The following is a 21,246-nucleotide window of genomic DNA, read 5'->3' as shown; positions in this document are numbered from 1 at the left end:
TATAACATCCACTGCATTGGAAAAGCAGCTAATTTGTTAAAAGGCTTGTTCCATCCTGGCCACACTCTCTTTAAGAAGAAGATTCAAGTGTTTAAGATTATGCACTACCAAGTTTAAGGGCAGTTTCTGCCCTGGTGTTATAAGACTCTCAAATGAATCCCAAAATAGTAAAATTATTAGCAACTGATTTCTCTCTGTAACTCTACAATTTTTTTAGATTCTGTCTTACTTGCCTTGGAGTTCACTTAACTAGTGACCTATCGTGGACACACAACATCACCTCACTAGTCAGCAACTCCAGTTCATGAAAACACTTAAGTGGGCAAGGCTACCGGGCACCCTCATGTCCACTTTCTACAGGAACACTATCGAGAGCGCCATCGCTGGCTACATCTCAGTGTGGTGCGGTTGTTGCATAGAAATGGATCGGAGGTCAATCCACAGGACCACAAGAGTGGCAGAAAGAATCACTGAAGTCTCCCTTCCCCCCCCCCACCCCAAGAGTGGCAGAAAGAATCACTGAAGTCTCCCTTCCCCCCCCACCCCAAGAGTGGCAGAAAGAATCACTGAAGTCTCCTCCCCCCCCACCCCACATCGACGTGATCTACTGGGATTGTTGCCTGAAGATGGCATGAAAAATCATTGAGGACCCTTTCCACCCCAGACAGCAATTTTCAGCTGCCCCCATAGGGAAAGACAGAAGTATTGTCTGCCAGCATGTGTGTTACATCTGCTTGTGCACCAACATATTTTGCACCATGAACCAGAGAACGCTGTTTCATTTGGTTATACTTGTGCAATCAGATGGCAATAAATGTGACTTGACATGACTTATTGTACTTTTTATGAGATGGCTGCCAAACAACCTCTGTCACTGCCACACGTGCCAATAAACTTGAATTTAATTTATAGCATATTCAAAGTACTCTACATAACAGCCATGAAATTGATAGAAATAATTCACAACAGATTAGTTCTAACACAAATATTCTCTGAACATATGGCCGGAGAGTTGTTGAAAACAATTGTTGTTTGGGTCATCTGTAAAATCAGCGCTGTGGGTCTAAATAGCAAAGTAGCCCTGGTGTCTGGCAGCTATGCCGGTTAAGTGAATTTGCTGGTTGCTTGAGATTGTATGTTGCATGATTGGCGAACTAACCATGAAGGGCACCATATTTAAACTTTTGTATTTTTTCACCTATTTATTTTCATTGATTTATTCTTTTGCTGGTTACTTGAGACTGCCGATGGTTTGAATTCCAGATAACGCTGAATTTACTGTACAATTTTTTTTTAAATCCCAGGAACTTCCTCAGAGCAGCTCCCAATCTCCTCCTTGAACATTGTGAAAAAGAGTTCACTGCTACATATAACCATATAATGATATAACAAATTACAGTACGGAAACAGGCCATATTGGCCCTTCTCATCCGTGCTGATTTACGTGAAACTCCACTAATTCCACCTACCCACTCCCTTGCCCATAACTTTCCAACCCCCTCACATCCATGTACTCATCTAACCTCCTCTTAAATGAAAGAATTGACCCTGCCGCAACTACCTCTTCCAGAAGATCATTCCACTCAGCCACTACTTTCTGAGAGAAGAAGCATCCTCTTATATTACTCCTAAAGTTTTTCCCCCTAACCCTTAACTTATGACCCCTTGTACTAATCTCCCTTCCCCTCAGGGGAAAGAGCTCATTCACATCTTCTCTATCTATTCCCCTCATAATTTTATATACCTCTATCAAATCCATCTTCAACCTTCTACGCTCCAATGAATAAAGTCCCAGTCTACTCAATCTTTCTCCGTATTCAAGATACTGCAATTCAGGCAACATTTTTGTAAACCTTTTTTGCACCCTCTCTACCTTATTTATATCCTTCCTATAATTTGGAGACCAGAAATGCACACAATAATCCAAACTTGGCCTCACCAATATCTTAAACAATCTCAACATCACCTCCCAGCTCCTATACTCTATCCTATGATTTATAAAGGCCAGCATACCAAAAGCCTTCTTCACCACTCTATCTTCATGCAAATTCACCTTCAAGGAATGTTGTTTGTGATTAATTTTGTTTCCCAGCAAAGCTCAGAGCAGGGCTGAGGAAATTCCCAAAAGTGGTCAATAAATGGCACTTCTCTAGAAATTTCCAGCATTTTCAAGAAACCCAGAGCATAAACTGTAAATATTCACAGTGCATCAATAAATTCCACATAAAACTGAATTAAAAACTCCAGACACATTATGTTGGTCTTATGAGTAACATTTGACATCTCTTGGCCTTTATTTGTTGGAATTTAGGAGAATGAGAGCAGTGGCATATCTAGATAAATTTATGACTTAGGGTAAGCGCTGACATTGCCCCCCTCAGTTAAAAAAATACACAATAAACTGCTACATGTCAACCGTACTGCCAATCAGGTACTGTCACAGGGTGGCCTGCAGGAGCCAGGGGTGTCAGTAGGAGGTCAGCAGAGCCATCAGCGGGAGGTCGGTGGGGCTGTCATGGGGTGGCTGGCAGAGTTGTCATTGCACGGCCAGGGAGGGCTGTGACAGCCCCACCGGTTGCCTGCTGACAGCAGGCCCCGCCGACCTCCCAGCCTCCGGAACCTCACTGGGCTGCCCCTGCCTCCAGCACCTTACCTGGCCACTTCAACCTTTGGGGCCATTTGTCGGCGCCAGCGGCTCAATGCAGGATTAAAGGGCAAAATTCCTACCCAAAATCCCCCCCACGCAGCTGGAACCGGTCTGCGTCTCCCTGCCTGGTGCTGGCGCTGGCAAAATGGTTCCAGCTGTGTGGGGATTATGGGTAAGGAAGACGGCTATTTTACCCAATGATCTCACATTGAACCGCCACCAAGTCCCGCTTGCGTGTTGGAAAGGACCAGACGCAGCGCGATGATATGCCAGCCCAGAGCGATGCTCTGGAGCACTCAATTAAGGGGATGGAATCTGTTTTGGGCTAGCCCAGCTCAGGACTTGGGATAGTGGCTGGGCATGCTCGGATATTTGGCAGGCAAGGCAAGGACAGTGGCAGTTCCCCTCCACCACCCCCCCCCCCCCGCAAGTGGCGCCTAGAATATGTACCCTAATTGCCATACCTTAGATATGCCTAAGAATGAGGAGGATCTCACCGAAACATTTCAAATATTGAAAGGCATGGACAGAGTAGATATAGAAAGGTTGTTTCCCATGGTGGAAGAGACCAGGACAAGAGGGAACAACTTCAGGATTGAAGGGTGTCCACTTAGAACAGAGGAATTTATAATGACAGAGGGTGGTGAATCTGTGGAATTTGTTGCCAGAGGTATTTATTCAGGACATCAAAGCTTATGGGGGAAAAGCCATGGGTCTGAGTTAGAAAATGGATCAGCTCATGATTAAATGTTAAGACAGATAGGATGGGTTGAATAGCCTATTTCTCCTCCTATGTCTTGTGGCCTTAAAAGTGTTGACCACTATTGTGCAAACTATATAAATATTTATCAAGGTGGCATTGTGCTTTGTTTAAAAGTAAAGACCTTGAAGAGAATTTTTTTTCCCAAGGGTGATTGAATCATATTCTTTTGGAACACATTATCCTACCCCATGATAAAACATCACAAAGTGTCGGTGATTTTGAATTGGTGACATCCAAGGATATTGAATCATTTTAACAGAGGAATTATAGCAGACAATTTCTTCCCTTACTTGTTTAAAAAAATACCCCGTTCATGACACTGACCTTGGATTTTGGAGGTGCTCGAATGAACCATTTGCAATCAACTGCCTCTGTGAGGGTGGCTTTTCCTTCCTGCTCGATTTGCTTTGATTCAACGATTCCCTCAGGTCCTCCCATTTCAAACTCACACACTGAGTTCAAGAAAGAAAAATCAAATGTGGAATCATGTGGCATAATCGTACCGATCAAAGTTAGTTTTGTTCATGTAAATGAGTTTCTGATGTGCTTGCATTCGTACTAACCTGGCAATGGTTTCAGGGCGCCAAGATGTGCAAATTCAGGATCTAGAAAGATGAAAAAAATAATAGATGATTTATAGCAAATGTGCAAGCAATGTTGAATGACATAAAACAAGTAGATTTATGAAATTTTTAAAAAGCCACACATTTTCAAACCACATGACATTCTCATTTCATGTTCTAGATAATACAATCGAAGGAAATCTAAAGGAGCAGAACGTATTAAGGTAACAGTGCCAAAGAATCAAAGATACCTTTACATTCTCATTAATGTACAAAGTAACCATATATATAATGACAAGACACCACAATTAATACAGTCAAATAACATAGCTACTTGTGTTAGAAAGTAAGTAGTTGCTGTAGAGCTCGTCAAAAGAATCAAAGACTTGTTGATTCAAACCAAGGCTTTTATTAGCAAAAGACAGGAGCTCTTTACAGGTGGCAGACCAGTCAGGAATGATCCGACCTGGCTAGGGACACAACCGTTTAAGGCCCAGACAGTAGGCGTGGCTAAGCTCTCAGCCAATCGCTGTAAGCACAGTCAAGATACTGTAACTATATACACTATATACATTAGTGATAGATCTGTACTATCACATTCACCCCTTCTTGGAGAATTGACCCTGGAGAAAAAAAAACGAGGGAGAGAATGAAAGGAAGGGGTAGGTTAAGGACGGGGGTCTGACCATCCGGCATGACCACCGTGGTGCCGGGATTGGGGTCGCTGGAGTGGTGTTGCCAGCGGGCTCGTCGGGTGCAACCGCTCCTTCGCTCAATTCCCCAGTCGTGTTGTCGGCAGGGTGGCCCAGGTCGTTGGGGTGCTGTTGGTCCTTCTGTTGTGGCACGGGGGCTGGGGAATAAAGAGTTGGGAAAGGTTGGGTTGGGGGGTTTGCTGGGTCTACCGCGTCCTGAGCTAGGTCCCGCACCGAAACAGTGTCCTCCCGCCCATCTGGGAACTCAACGTAGGCGTAATGCAGATTCGCGTGGAGTAGAGTCACTCGGTCGACCAAGGGGTCGTTCTTTGAGTGCTGGACGTGGTGTCGCAAAAGGACGGGGCCAGGGATGGTGAGCCATGTCGGTACAGTGGTTCCTGATTCGGATTTCCTCGGGAAAAGGAACATCCTTTCGTGGGGGGTGGCATTTGTTGCGGTACATAGGAGGGAGCAGATGGAGTGTAAGGCACTAGTGAGAACCTCCTGCCAGTGAGAGGTGGGGAGACCTTTAGATCGGAGAGCCAGTGTAACCTCTCTCCATATGGTGGCATTCTCCCTCTCGACCTGGCCGTTACCGAATGGGTTATAGCTGGTGGTCCTGCTTGAAGTGATACCACACTCCAGAAGGTACTGCTGCAGCTCTGCGCTCATGAATGAGGACCCCCTATCACTGTGGATGGAATTGGGGCACCCGAAAATGGCGAAAATACTGTGAAGGACCTGTATCACTGAGGTGGCAGTGGTATCTGGGCAGGGCACAGCGAACGGGAACCGGGAGTACTCGTTGATGGCCGTAAGTATGTAGTTATTATGGTTGGTCGACGGTAGGGGCCCCTTAAAGTCTATGCTAAGATGCTCGAAGGGGCGGGTGGCTTTGATAACGTGGGAGTTATCCGGACGGAAGAAGTGGGGATTGCATTCAGCGCACACCGAACAGGCTCAGATCATGGAGCGGATCTCCTCGACTGTGTAGGGCAGGTTGCGCGCCTTCACAAAGTGGGCAAACCTAGTGACCCCTGGATGACAGTGTGCCTCATGTAGTCTGTCCATCTGTATGATGGTGCACGTCCCCCTGGAGAGCACATCAGGCAGGTCGTTGAGCTTACCAGGCCGGTACAGGATGTCATAGTTAAAGGTGGAGAGTTCGATTCTCCATCTGGCGATTTTTTTGTTTTTTATCTTACCAAGCTGGGTGTTGCTGAACATGAAGGAGACCGCGCGTTGATCAGTCAACAGTGTAAAGTGCCTCCCAGCGAGGTAATGTCTCCAACGACGCACCGCTTCAACTATGGCCTGGGCCTCCTTCTCGATCAAGGAGTGTCTACTCTCTGGACCCTGGAGGGTTCTGGAGAAGAAGGCTACAGGCCGACCGGCCTGGTTCAAGGTGGCTGCCAGGGCGAAGTCGGATGCATCGCTCTCGACTTGAAACGGGACAGACTCATCGATCGCGTGCAGTGTCGCAGCGGCGATGTCGGATTTGATTCACTCTGGCTTCAGTCGAGAGGGGAAAGGAGGTGGTCTTGATAAGAGGATGCGCCTTGTCGGCGTAGTGTGGAACCCATTGGGCGTAATATGAGAAAAGGCCCAGGCAGCGTTTGAGCGCTCTCTGGGTATGGGGGGTGGGGTAAGTCCATTAGGGGACGCATGCGGTCAGGATCTGGCATGACTATCCCGTTCTCCACCACGCAACCTAGAATCGCGAGTCGTGTGGTCCGGACTGGTCGGCCACCTGTGAAGAGCTCCTGTCTTTTGCTAATAAAATTGTAGAGCTCGTCGAAAGAATCAAAGACTTGTTGATCCAAATCAAGGCTTTTATTAGCAAAAGACAGGAGCTCTTTACAGGTGGCCGACCAGTCCAGAATGATCCGACCTGGCTAGGGACACAACCGTTTAAGGCCCAGACAGTAGGTGTGGCTAAGCTCTCAGCCAATCGCTGTAAGCACAGTCTAGATACTGTAACTATATACACTATATACATTGGTGATAGATCTGTACTATCAAAGTTGCATAAAATAACAACTGTAATTGTTAGTTGCAAAGAACCCAATTGCAACATGACTGTGGGATTTGACACTGTATTACCTCCTGCTCATGCTAAATTATCTCTGCAGCTTAATATTAAATACAAAAAAGATAGCTGCCAGAGCCACAGTAGCGCTGTAGCGGAGATGCAGCGTTCCCGTGGGGCCCAGTCGCCCAGTCAACTGCTGTCAGCTCCACATGGGCTGTGAGTGGCCCGTGAGGGAGCCGAAGGTGGTTTTATTTGAAATCCTGCAACTGCGGGTCTGTGCCCAAGATGGCGACGCCTATTAATCAGCAGCAAGGCTACAGATTCTGGGGATGATGAAGACTGGAGCAGGGCAACAGAGGATGGGAAGATTACCGCCCCCCCCCTCCGCCGTCTGAGAAGAAGCAGAGGAGACGACCCGCAGGGACAGTGACCATAGTGGCGGAGAAGCGAGGGGGCTCTGCGACTGAGGGTATGTAGCGGGGCTGCTGGCGACTCGAGGCAAGGAACCCAAGGAACCTGCGGGCTGCTGGAGACTGCTGTGGGGAGACTCGCACTGGGCTGCGGACTGCTGGAGACTGGCTTGAGCTGGCTGGAGGGGCACCAGGTATCCGAACCAGGATGCAGGCAGGTGTCGAGGCACTGAAGGGTTCCTGGCCGTGTCGGAGGCTTGGATCTGGAGCTCGGGTTGCCAGTGGTTTGGACTAGACTCTGTGAGGCTGCAGAAGTGGTGGAGGTGAATCTATGGACACTCATTGACTCTGGGGAGAGTCTCTTTTGCTTCTCTCTCTCTGACTGTAAGAGGTGCTTAGGCAATTCCTGCCGGTAGCAAATCTGTCTGCCTTGCAGCAGGCAAAAATAAATTTTATGTAATACGACACTTTTTTTATTTTACTATGATAATAAATTGAATCTAGAATCTTGAACCTTGAAATATATTACACTTGCCAATCACAGTTAACTGCAAGTATCCATTATTTACTATTAAACTAAATACTTATTTTCACTCTGTTACACAAACCAGATCAAATAATACTGCATAAAATCACAGCTGACCATAAATGAAGCTTGTAGACCAGGCACCTTTCAAGTTTCTATATATTTAAGCAATCACACAAATTTGAATATTTATATTAAATAGAATATATTTATCAAACTACACATTTTCTCATTTTGTTTAAGTGTCAGTCAGTATTTGCCAAGCAATCCCCAGGTGACCTGCACATATTGCTATGCTGGGGAATTGTCTATAAGATGGATGGTATTGTTCCTTTCCAGCTAATTCCCTCCCTCATAGCTGGAGCCATTCAAGGAAGCAGTGCGCTAGAATTCCTGCAAGAGCAATCATTGCCTTGATTCCCTCAGCAGGTTCAGAGATTTGACGCACCAATTACCTTAGCTTTCTTAAGCAGTTGCAAAGCAGGCCAAAGTGATCATTGTGCAAACTGTAATTAATTGGATGAGATAGATCTAAAGAACATAAAACAAACGAATCGGCCTGTAGAGCGCGTCAAAAGAATCAAAGGCTTATCGATCCAAACCAAGGCTTTTATTAACTAGAAGGCTGGAGCGTATTACATGTAGGTTGACCAGTCCAGAATGATCTGGTCTGACTAGTAGCAACCAGTAGGTGTGGCTATGCTCTCAGCCAATCACAATAATCCTACACTACAATCTACACATTGGTGATAGAATCTGTACTATCACATTCACCCTTTCTTTGAGAACTGACCCCGGGGTGGATGGAGGGCTGTAAAAACAAGAAAAAAGAAAAAAATGGCCCAATGGAGGTTAGGGCTGTACCGGTCAGGGGGCCTGACCATCCGGCGTGACCGCCGTGGTTCCGGGATTGGGGTTGTTGGAGTCGTGTCGTCGGCAGGCTCATTGGGTGCGGCCACTGCTTCGCTCAATTCCCCAATGGAATTGTCAACAATCTGGCCTGAGCTGGTGGGGTGGTGCTGCTCCCTCTGTTCGAGCACATGACCTTGGGGAGAAGGATTTGGGAGGTTGGGTTGGAAGCACTGCTGGGCCTGATCCGGCTTGGGCTAGGTCCCTTACCAAGACTGTGTCCCCCCCTGCCCCTGTTAACCGAAGCCAGAGCAGCCTTCAACCGCATCAAATCGGATATTGCTGCTGCAACGCTGAACACCACACACCACAGCGTCCTTGGTGTGGCAGTGTCAGATGCAGCAGGCTCAGCGGTGATGGTGGCGGCAGTCCCTGGTCGGCACCGGCGGTGGCCATTGAAGTCGGGGCTGGGGCCTGGTCAGAAGTTGTTTCATGAGGGAGGGTGAAGCAGGCCAACGTCATTGCAGCAAGGGTAGGTTGTACCTTCTGTGCTCGGCGTCTGCCCCATGATGTCAAGGCGCTGCCTCGCGGTGGAGCCCTCGCTCTCATTGGACGAGAGCTCAGAGGAAGAAATGTTTGAATGGGAGGATGGCAGTTGGGCTTAACACGAGGCACTGTGTTTGACAGTGGCCATTTTGGACTGACAGACTACAGCAAAGTGGCCGTTTTTAAGGCACTTCTGGCACCTGGCTTTTCTCGCTGGGCACTGGGACCTGCTGTGCTTGTCCTTCCCACAGAAATAACACTTTGGGGTCGCATCGGGCAGCGTAGCAGCATCCAACAGGCTGTTGGTGTGCCGGGGGGTAGTAGGGTTGAGGAAGGCATCCTAATCAGAGAGTGGGGTCCAGCCCTGAGAGTACACGTCCATACTTAAGACCGCATTCTCCATTGTCTCTGTGATCCAGATCACGTCCTCTAGGTTTTCTTCCCCGTGCTCTAGAAGGCGCTGCCTCACCTCATTCGATCAGACCCCAGCAACGTAGGCATCCCGAATGAGATCGTCTGTGGTCTCCGCAACAGTTCTGGCTGTGCAGGCACAGTCCCTGCCCATTGCCCTTAGTGCTTGAATATAAGCTCTACAGGACTCACCGGGCTGTTGCCTCCTTGTCGCTAGTTTGTACCGAGCATAGACCCTGTTCACCGGTTGCTCGTAGAGCCCTTTCAGCACCTTCATGGCTGCGACGTAAGTGGTTGCGTCCTGGATGCTCTGGTAGACTCTCGGGGACACCATAGTCATCAACATTAGTAGTCAATGGCTGTCCTCTATCACAGCAGGGTCAGAGGGTTGTAAGTATGTTTCAAAGCACCTCACCCAGTGCTTAGTCATTCGAGGCTGTAGCCGACTGTGGGTTGATGTCGAGGCGTTCCAGCATACGCTCCATCCCTTTAAAACTTTCTAATTAATAAAATTGTAGAATGCGTCGAAAGAATCAAAGGCTTGTTGATCCAAACCAAGTCTTTTATTAACTAGAAGATTGGAGCATATCTCATGTAGGTCGACCAGTCCAGAATGATCTGGTCTGGTTAGGAACAACCCTTTAAGACCTGCCAGTAGGCATGGCTAAGCTCTCAGCCAAACACAATCATCCTACACCACAATCTATACATATACACATTGGTGATAGAATCTGTAGTATCACACGACCGAGAAATTTAATAAAGTAGCGCAAGTTTGTTTTTTTATATGGTGTAGAATTGATTGTGAAACCCGACCAGCACTTTGATGTGTACACACTGAACCAGCAACCCTCTACTTCCTGTACTTCTGCCCTGGACCCCTCCATCCCAAGGCACAACAAGGATATTATGCTCCTTGTTCTCACTGCCACCCTCAGCCTCCGCATCCAACATATTATACTTGGCAACTTGCACCACTGACAACGTGATCCCACTACCAGACACGTCTTCTCCTCTCACCTCTCCACTTTCCGCAGGAACTGCTTCCTCTGGGAACACACTCCGCCACTCATCTCTTCTCACCAATCGCCTCCTTGGTATCTACCCACTTGGCTATAAGAAATGCTACACTTGTACCACACCTCCTCCCTCATCATCACTGTCTGGAGGTCCCAAACGGTCCTTCCAAGTAAACCAGCACTTCATTTGTGAATCTGCAGGGGTCCTGTTGAGGCCTCATCTACTTCAGAGAGACTGGACATAAATGGGGAGATCATTTTGTTGAGCACCTTTTCTCTGTCCGTTGCAATAAGAGGGATCTCCCAGTGGCAGCCTCCATTTTAATTCTACACTCCATTCCCACAATGACATGACTTTCCATGGCCTCATGCTCTGCCAAACCAAGGCTACACACAAATCAGAAGAACATCTAATATTCCATCTGGGCACTCTCCAACTAGACCGCATTAACATTGTCCTCCATCTTCCATTATATTATTTCCCCCAAGTCTCTCTCTCTCTCCCCATTCCTTTCTCTCCAGCTCTCCACCACCTTCTCTTCCCTCTCCATTCAGGAGTGACTCCTACCCTTATCACTTCTCAAAATGTTTCTCTTCTATCCATATCCACCCATCTCTTCTTATCAGTCAATCTGTACTCCTCCTCCTGCTCCTTCATCTCCCCTCCCCTCTCCACTGCCCACCTTTTTATGCAGGCACCTGCCTGCTCTGTTTTATCTCCACAAAGGTCTCAGACCTGAAACACTGATGACGCTTTAATTCCCATGCCCTGCTGAGTTTTACCAGCGCTTCTGTGCACTGCATGACCATCACAGCATCTGCAGACTTTCCTGTCTAACAAGCATCTTTGTGTGGTTGAAGCCCAGGTTGCCTGGTGCACAGGGTGAAGCTTATCAGAGTGCAGTGGATATTTGATGTTGCTGGAGGAACACTGAGGAGTGAATGTGGGGCAGGGAAACAGCAAGGGCACTAATTAGTAAAGCTCGTCTTAGTGAAAAGAACACTTGAGTAAAATCAAAAGGGACACTTTTTTTATCCAGCCGCTATTATTGAGTGGATCATGGCAGAACATGGTGTTATTTTTCTCTCTGATTTACTCATAGTACTGTATTCATGCATTTCAGGTCCTGGAAAGAAAGCCCAGAGACTCTGCACTGAGTTTCCACATCTGCTTCTATTAAGGTGCAGAGAAGCAGTGTTTCCACCATTTTGAACAGCTCAAAACTGCAGATGCTGCAATGCTGACGATCACCTCTGAGCCCCTCCCCAGCTTCCTTGTCCCTTCACCTACCCCCACAACTCTGCTAACTTCAGTGTCATCCTGTCACCAGCCACATCTTCCCTTTCCCTCTTCTATCCACTTCTCATAGACTCCATGGTCCGTTCTTCCCTCCCCACCAACCCGTTCAACCCCTTAGGCAATTCTCGCCCTGATCACAGAAAGTGCAGAGTTTATCCCAACATCTCCCTCCCACCTTGTCTCTGCCCAGCACCACAAACCGACCTTCCAGGTGAGGCTGAGCTTTACATGCACATCGCCCAACCTAATCTATTACATGCAGTGTGGCTTCCTGTACATTTGATGAGAGCAAAGGCTTCACTGAACATCTGCGCTTGTCTGTGGGCCTGAGCTGGGACATCAAGTGACCAAGTATTTCAATTTCCCCTCAACAGCATCTCTGACCTCGGCCCCATCTGTTAGCAGGACGAGGCTGAGTGTAAACTTGAGGAACAACAGAATTACATTCCCCTGGCCAGCCTTAACCCTAAAAACATGAAGATCATTTTTTCTAGTTTTACATAAGGTATTGAACCAGTTGAGGTAAAGAAAAATAGTAGGGAGGTAATGAAGCACATAAGGATAACCGAGGAAGTAGTGATGGCTGTGTTGAAAAAGATAAAGGTGGATAAATCTCCGGGACCGGACAAAATATTCCCAAGGACACTCAGGGAGGCTAATGGACAGATAGTGGGGCCATTAACAGAGATATTTAGGATGTCACTGGCCACGGGGGTAGTGCCAAAGGATTGGAGGGTGGCGCATGTGGTTCTGCTGTTTAAGAAAGGGTCTAAATGTAAACCTGGGAATTATAGGCCCGTGAGTCTGACGTCTGTGGTGGGCAAGTTGATGGAAAGTGTTCTGAGGGATGGTATTTACAAATATTTAGAGGTACAGGGATTGCTAGGGAGTAATCAGCATGGTTTTGTCAGGGGTAGATCATGCTTGACAAATCTGATTGAGTTTTTCGAGGGGGTTACAAAAAAGGTTGATGAAGGGAAAGCTGTGGATGTTGTCTATTTAGACTTTAGTAAAGCTTTTGACAAAGTTCCCCACAGGAGGTTAGGAAAAAAGGTGGAGGCATTAGGTAAAAATAAGGAGGTAGTGAAATGGATTCAGCAATTGTTGGATGGGAGGTGTCAGAGAGTAGTGGTAGAAAATAGTTTGTCCAATTGGAGTCCGGTGATTAATGAAGTTCCTCAGGAATCGGTCCTCAGTCCACTATTGTTTGTTATATATATTAACGATCTGGAAGTAGGGGTGGAGAATTGGATAAGCAAGTTTCTGGATGATACAAAGATTGGTGGTGTTGTGGACAGTGAGGAAGATTACCGTAGATTAAAAGGTGATTTAGGAAGGCTGGAGGTGTGGGCTGAGAAATGGCTGATGGAATTTAATACAGATAAGTGTGAGGTGTTACATTTTGGAAAAGCAAATCTAAATAGGTCATATGCATTAAATGGTAGGCTATTGAGATGTGTAGAGCAACAAAGGGATTTAGGAGTTGTGGTAAATAGTACCCTCAAGGCTGATACTCAGGTAGATGGTGTGGTGAAGAAGGCATTTGGAATGTTGGCCTTCATGAATCGGAGTATTGAATTCAAGAGTAGGGAGGTTATGATGAAATTGTACAAGGCATTGGTGAGGCCAAATTTGGAGTACTGTGTACAGTTTTGGTCACCAAATTATAGGAAGGATATAAACAACATAGAGCGAGTGCAGAGAAGGTTCACAAGAATGTTGACAGGATTTCAAGGTTTGAGTTACAGGGAAAGGTTGTGCAGACTGGGGCTTTTTTCTCTGGAGCGTAGAAGATTGAGAGGGGACTTGATAGAGGTTTTTAAGATTTTAAAAGGGACAGACAGAGTAAACATGGATAGGCTTTTTCAATTAAGAATGGGGGAGATTCAAACTAGAGGGCATGTTTAAGATTGAAGGGGGAAAATTATAAGGGGAACATGAGGGGAAATTTCTTTATGCAAAGGGTGGTAGGGATGTGGAATGAGCTTCCGACAGACGTGGTAGAGGCGGGATCATTGGTTACATTTAAAGAAAGACTGGATAGTTACATGGATAGGAGTGGTATGGACTGGGTGCTGGTCAGTGGGACTAGGAGGGTGGGGATTTGTTACGGCATGGACTAGTAGGGCCGAACTGGCCTGTTCTGTGCTGTAAGTGGTTATATGGTTACATAGGAGCAGAAATTGGCTATTCAGCCTATCGAGACTGGCCCGCAGTTTAATCATGAACTGATCCATTTCCCCATTCGGCTCCTCTGCCCGGCCTTCTCCCCATAACCTTTGATGCCCTGGCTAATCAAGAACCTGTCAATCTTTGCCTTAAACCTTCCCAATGGCCCCTGCAGCCACCTGCGGCAACAATTGTAATGCAATGCCAACAGATCCCCTGCATCTTGGAGTTCTAAAAGAAGTGTTGATGACCTTTCAAAATTCTTTGAGATTCTGAAAGTTGCAAAATGATCCCTGATATTCAAAAGAGAGAGAAGAGAGGCAGATAGAGACAGCAGCAGTGACAAAGAAAGATACAGAGGGAGAGGAAGAAAATTTCTGCCAGATATCTGTTGTCATGGAAATACACAGCACGATTCCTAAGTAGGGGCAAGCAAAGTAATTGTAAAAGGGGAATACATCAGGTAAAGCCAACATTATTTATGAAGGGATATTATGCCTGATATATTTTGTGTTTGAGTATTTTGAAAATGTAACTTATTGGTTAAATTGAAAACAGTGGAATTTCAGAAAAAAAGCATTTAATATATTGCAAAATAAAAAAGTTATTCACAAGTTAAAGGTCTCATCAAGAGTAACATATTAGCATGAAAAAAGGCATTGTTCACTCACAAAAACAGTTAAAATGGGATGTTTTCTCATAGTAAGGTATAAGTAGGAGGGCTGAACTCATCAATATTAGATTGACAGTGACTGATAATCAGCATTAATGAGAAGAATCAAATGCATTGCTTCAAGGTTTGCAAATGATGCGTGCTGGGTGGGGAGGAAATATGGCCTCGCTGCCTGTTTGGAAAGAGAGTATTACAGGTGGTCACGCGTCCTCCCATCTGAAAGTTATTCGGAAGTCACAACACCTGTCAATCAAAGTTTGGCCCTGCCCCACCATTAATACACACCTTGTCTCCTGTACTTGGCTCTGGCTTCTCTTTGCAATCTGCTTCACTCTCGGCCAAGTACCGTGGTACAGTGCTGGAGACATCATTGGTAACATGCCTGCACTGAATCAAGGGGTAGCAGGTATCATATTGTTCTTCTTTGATTGTTTGTACCTGGTTTCTTGTGTATGTGTATGCACATTTTATCCCTGGTGCGATTTTCCCACGCTTGTCTATAAATTGTGTGCGTATGTGTGTTTTATTCCCATTACCATTTTCCCACGCTCATCTTTTGTAAATAAAATCATTTACTACCAGGCGGCATTCATAATCATTGCTTTTGAGACACATCAAATCTGTTTTCTCACTCAGAAAGTAAGTCAGGGATCGGTGCTGGGACCATTGTTGTTTGTTGTCTTTATCAATCAAGTGGATGATATTGTGGGAAATTGGATCAGCAAGTTTCCTGATGTCATTAAGATTGGAGACATTGTGGACAACGAGGAAGGATTTCAAAGCTTGCAGAGGGATCAGGACTAACTGGAAAAATGGACCAGAAAATGGCAGATGGAATTTAATGCCGACAAGTGTGAGGCATTTCATTTTGGAAAGACAAACAAGGTAGGACATACATAGTGAATGGTAGGGCACTTAAGAGTGGGAAGGAACAAAAGGATCTGGGAATACAGCTACATAATTACCTGAAGTCGCATCACAGGTAGACAGGGTTGTAAAGAAAGCTTTCGGCATCTTGGCCTTCATAAATCAAAGTATTGTGTACAGGAGTTGGGAAGTTATGGTAAGGTTGAATAAGTCATTGGTGAGGCCAAATTTGGAGCATTGTGTGCAGTTCTGGTCGCCAAACTACAGGAAAGATATCAGTAAGATTGAAAGAGTACAGAGACGATCTACTAGGATGTTGCTGGGTCTTCAGGAGTTGACTTGGGACTTTATTCCTTGGAGAGTAGAAGAATGATTGGAAATTTGATGGAGGTGTGCAAAATTATGAGGGGTATAGACAGAGTAAATGTGAGTAGATTAGGAGAGATAAATACAAGAGGATATGGCTTTAGGGTGAAAGGAGAATGGTTTAGGGGGAACATTAAGGAGAAATTCTTCACTCAGAGAGTGGTGGGAGTGTGGAACAAGTTGCCATCTTACACTCTTATGTTTTAAGAATAAATTGGACAGATACATGGATGGAAGAAATCTGGAGGGTACTGGAATGGGTGCAGGTCAGTGGGACTAGCAAAATGGTGTTTCAGCACAGACTAGAAGGGTCGCGCAAACAGAGGAACCACTGACATGGTCTTTGCCCTCAGACAGCTCCAAGAAAAGTGCAGAGAACAAAACAAAGGACTCTACATCACCTTTGTTGACCTCACCAAAGCCTTCGACACCGTGAGCAGGAAAGGGCTTTGGCAAATACTAGAGCGCATCGGATGTCCCCCAAAGTTCCTCAACATGATTATCCAACTGCACGAAAACCAACAAGGTCGGGTCAGATACAGCAATGAGCTCTCTGAACCCTTCTCCATTAACAATGGCGTGAAGCAAGGCTGTGTTCTCGCACCAACCCTCTTTTCAATCTTCTTCAGCATGATGCTGAACCAAGCCATGAAAGACCCCAACAATGAAGACGCTGTTTACATCCGGTACCGCACGGATGGCAGTCTCTTCAATCTGAGGCGCCTGCAAGCTCACACCAAGACACAAGAGAAACTTGTCCGTGAACTACTCTTTGCAGATGATGCCGCTTTAGTTGCCCATTCAGAGCCAGCTCTTCAGCGCTTGACGTCCTGCTTTGCGGAAACTGCCAAAATGTTTGGCCTGGAAGTCAGCCTGAAGAAAACTGAGGTCCTCCATCAGCCAGCTCCCCACCATGACTACCAGCCCCCCCACATCTCCATCGGGCACACAAAACTCAAAACGGTCAACCAGTTTACCTATCTCGGCTGCACCATTTCATCAGATGCAAGGATCGACAATGAGATAGACAACAGACTCGCCAAGGCAAATAGCGCCTTTGGAAGACTACACAAAAGAGTCTGGAAAAACAACCAACTGAAAAACCTCACAAAGATAAGCGTATACAGAGCCGTTGTCATACCCACACTCCTGTTCGGCTCCGAATCATGGGTCCTCTACCGGCACCACCTACGGCTCCTAGAACGCTTCCACCAGCGTTGTCTCCGCTCCATCCTCAACATCCATTGGAGCGCTCACACCCCTAACGTCGAGGTACTCGAGATGGCAGAGGTCGACAGCATCGAGTCCACGCTGCTGAAGATCCAGCTGCGCTGGATGGGTCACGTCTCCAGAATGGAGGACCATCGCCTTCCCAAGATCGTATTATATGGCGAGCTCTCCACTGGCCACCGTGACAGAGGTGCACCAAAGAAAAGGTACAAGGACTGCCTAAAGAAATCTCTTGGTGCCTGCCACATTGACCACCGCCAGTGGGCTGATAACGCCTCAAACCGTGCATCTTGGCGCCTCACAGTTTGGCGGGCAGCAGCCTCCTTTGAAGAAGACCGCAGAGCCCACCTCACTGACAAAAGGCAAAGGAGGAAAAACCCAACACCCAACCCCAACCAACCAATTTTCCCTTGCAACCGCTGCAATCGTGTCTGCCTGTCCCGCATCGGACTGGTCAGCCACAAACGAGCCTGCAGCTGACGTGGACTTTTTACCCCCTCCATAAATCTTCGTCCGCGAAGCCAAGCCAAAGAAGAAAGAAAAAGAAGGGTCGAATGTTCTATGAGGCCAGGAGAGATGGAAGGTGAAAATTAATTGGGGGAGGGGTGGCTTGGCTCTATGAATGCAGACCTGGGGTAAAGGAGGCAGAGGGAAAAGGGATGAGAAAGGGATGAGAGAGAGAGAGAGAGAGAGAGAGAGAGAGAGAGAGAGAGACAGACAGACAGACAGACAGACAGACAGACAGACAGAGAGAAAGAGAGACAGAGAGACAGAGATAGAAAGGAGAAATAGAGAAGGTTGGTCAGGGATAGTGAGCTGGGAACTGGAGAAGACAATGTTAATGCCATCCAGTTGGAGGGTACCCATACAGAATATGAGGTGCTGTTCCTCCAATTTGCAGGTGGTCTCAGTCTGGTAGTGCATGAGACCATGGACAGACATGTCAGCAAGGCAAAGGGGTTGGGAATGGGTTACCACCAGGTGGTGCGTGGTATTGTGGAGGTCAGAGCCAAGGTGCTCAACGAAGAAAGGATTCAGGAGATGATCACCATGGAAGATAGAGGAGGGTAGAGACTGGTATCACGGTCAGGGTGGCATCAGAAGCAGAAACAAATGTGTTTTGTAAGTTGAATTTCAAAGTTCAGATTTATTGTCAAAGTACATAAATGGCATCACATACAACCCTGAGATTCTTTTTTTCCCTGTGGGGTCAGACAGAAATTTTATTTGTCCCTAGTCCAAAACAAAATCTACTCAAGAAAAAAAAATACATTAACTGAAAAGAAATGTAAACAAACTGAGAAATTCAGAAAATGATGGATATTGTGGAGGAGATGTTCTTACCAATCTGCACTGATGGGGGTCTGGAAGTGAGGGAATCCAGGATCCAATTATACAGTGGGGTATTGAGATCTAGGTCTTAAAGTTTACAGATCAGTTTTGAGGGGATGATGGTGTTGAATGCAAAACTGTAGTCAATAAAGACTATCCTAATATACTGTACTCATGCTTAGGAGTTCCAGGTGTTGGTAAAATGACATCTGCCATAGACCTGTTACTGCAGTAGACAAATTGGAACAGAACTATGTTGCTACTCAGACAAGAGTTAATCTGCTTCCACACCAGCCTCTCAAAACACCTCATCACTGTTGGTGTGAGTGCCTCTGGTTGATAGTCATTTAGGCAGGTTACCACACAGTCACTGATATGATTGAGACCTGTTTGAAACAGATGGGTACTGCACGGTCAGAGTAAGGTATTGAAGATATCCAGAGTGCACTGGCAAGTTGGTCAGCACAGGTTTGGGGAGGAGATGTTCTTACCAATCCTCACTGATTAGGGTCTGGAGGTGAGGGAATCCAGGATCCAATCACACAGGGCTTAGGTATTGGAGGTTTCTGGTCAGTTTTTAGGGATGATATTGTTGAATTGCCAAACCGTGGTTGATAAAGAGCATCCCTATGTATGCGTCTTTGCTGTCTTGGTGTTCCAGGGCTTTGTGAAGAGCCAGTGAGATGGCATCTGCCGTAAACCTTTTGCTGTGGTAGGCATAATGGAATGGATCCATGTTGTTACCCAGACAGGAGTTGACATTTTTCATCACCAGTCTCTCAAAACAGTTCAACACTGTGAATGTGAGTGCCATTAGTCGATAGTCATTTAGGAAGGTTACCATACTCTTCCTGGGCACCAGTATGATTGAGGCCTGTTTGAAATAGATGTATTCCATGCCCTGCCAAATATCAGGGGGATTGTGAAAATTGGGATGTAATGGGAGAAACAAGTTGCAGATTGAAAGTTTGGTGGTTTGTTTAGTGTGGGGGTTGTCTTAAGTTTTATTCACCAACAGGTCCCTAAAGGCTATACCGTGGAGAGCATTCTGACTGGTTGCATCACTGTCTGGTATGGAGGTGCCAATTCACAGGACAGGAAAAGGTGTGAACTCAGCCAGTGCCATTATGGGTACCAGTTTCCACTCCATCCAGGACATCTGCAAGAAAGCAGCCTCACTCATCAAGAGCTCTCACCACCTAGACCATGCCCTCTTCTCACTGCTACCATCAGGAAGTAGTACAGGAGCCTGAAGACGCATACTCAACATGACATAAGTAGTTTCCGTCCCTCCACCATCTGATTTCCGAATGGACAGTGAAGCACAGCCACATTCTATTCTTTTGCACTAAATGATTTATTTTCTTAAAAATGTAAATTTATAGCAATTTTGCACTTGTAATGCTGCTGCTCAATGAATTTCATGACACAAGTTCAAGACAATAAAGTGTCACCCTGATTCACAATAGGAAATGCTGAACCAGCATTATTAGAGTTCCTTCACCGCATTAACTGCAACAATTTAAGCAAAAGGCTGACCACAGTCTTCTCAAGTGCATCGAGGCAATGATAAATGCGAGGTGGCTCCGAAAATGATCATATCCCCGGAGTGAATTAAAAAAGTCAAATCAGATTTATTGTCAGAGAACATTCATGACATCACATACAACCCTGAGATTCTTTATTTCCTGTGGGCGCAGCAGAATTACCACAGGGGGGAGAAAAGAGACAATTCTCTATGAACTTTGCTTGCATGTTCCTACCATAAAATGTGTGCTAAGGTTATTTTATTCCAAAGAGATTTTTTTTTTTAAATGGTCAATTTTCTTTTTCATTGCATTAATTACATTGTATTGTAGGCAGTAGCAGGGATTGATTTTATAATCAGCATTCATTGTACAAATAGCGTAAGTTTGTATAAAACAAGTCCAAAGGAGTAAAATAATGTTGCATTTTCTATGTAACAACTGATATTGCTCAGAAACTCTGTACTTCTGTACTATATCTTGTACTATTTATGAGATATCTAATGGTTTGCTTACAAAGCAACCTCCATTAGTGTGTCTTAGTACATGTGACAATAACATTGATGTCATTTTTCTCAGTTGGAAATGAACTGGCCACCTCCAGTGTTTCTGACATTATTCAGGATACCAAGAAAGCTTGCAATTCAATTCAAGCAATTTTTCATTCATATTAATTTGCAACAGATTCTTGTCAACACATTGAATCAAAAAGTCGGCTTCTCCATCGAGAAGGTGGGCTCTGTGTGGAAAGGGTGTCGTTAAGATCTGATGTGGTCTATGCAAGTGTCAGATGAAGTGATGGTGTGTCACCTTCTTCCCTTGCTGACTCTTGAGACCACTGCTGTCGGTTGGGCAGGTATTATTTCTTTTGCAACTAAAATGTTTTTTGAAAATTAAGTGTGGTGTCAGTGGGGGTAAAGTTTGAAGACCTTGGTTTTGGCATGAAAAGGGGCAGGTAAACAGCACACATTTAATCCAACTAGAGTCTACAAAAGAGAATTATAGGTGAGGCATCAGTGGGAGCATTTGTTATGAGCATATATTATCATCAATGACCTCTAATTCACTGCAGCCACTCAGTGCTGCAGCCGTTCTCATCACACTTACCAGGCTCCTTTCTGAGTGACCGAGTCTATGAATGCAATCGGCTCCCATGTCCACTTTAGTCCACTACAGCAATCACAGTTGTGAGCTACCTTTGTGTGCATTAAAATGCCCTTTGACGTAAAATGAGAATGATTTCCTTCTGAAAACAAGGACTAAAACTGATCAAAGCAAACCTGAAAATAGTGGAGTGAACAAAGACATGGATCTTAGTCAATTTA

At 45.8% G+C, this 21,246-nt stretch overlaps 1 protein-coding gene across 5 annotated transcripts in view; it reads right to left on the bottom strand.

The window, feature by feature from the left end:
• Nucleotides 1-21,246, bottom strand: part of neto1l (neuropilin (NRP) and tolloid (TLL)-like 1, like) — a 240,978-nt gene that overhangs the window by 70,147 nt on the left and 149,585 nt on the right. For all 5 annotated transcript variants that reach the window (XM_069920381.1, XM_069920379.1, XM_069920382.1 and 2 more), the window contains 2 exons: nucleotides 3,974-4,015; nucleotides 3,735-3,862 (listed from right to left, as the gene is read on the bottom strand). In XM_069920381.1, the coding sequence (XP_069776482.1) occupies nucleotides 3,735-3,862; nucleotides 3,974-4,015 (170 nt within the window). The remainder of the gene's footprint in view (nucleotides 1-3,734; nucleotides 3,863-3,973; nucleotides 4,016-21,246) is intronic.

Source organism: Narcine bancroftii, chromosome 2 (genome assembly GCF_036971445.1).
Source record: "Narcine bancroftii isolate sNarBan1 chromosome 2, sNarBan1.hap1, whole genome shotgun sequence".
NCBI lineage: Eukaryota > Metazoa > Chordata > Chondrichthyes > Torpediniformes > Narcinidae > Narcine > Narcine bancroftii.
This window is presented reverse-complemented; position numbering and strand designations above follow the sequence as displayed.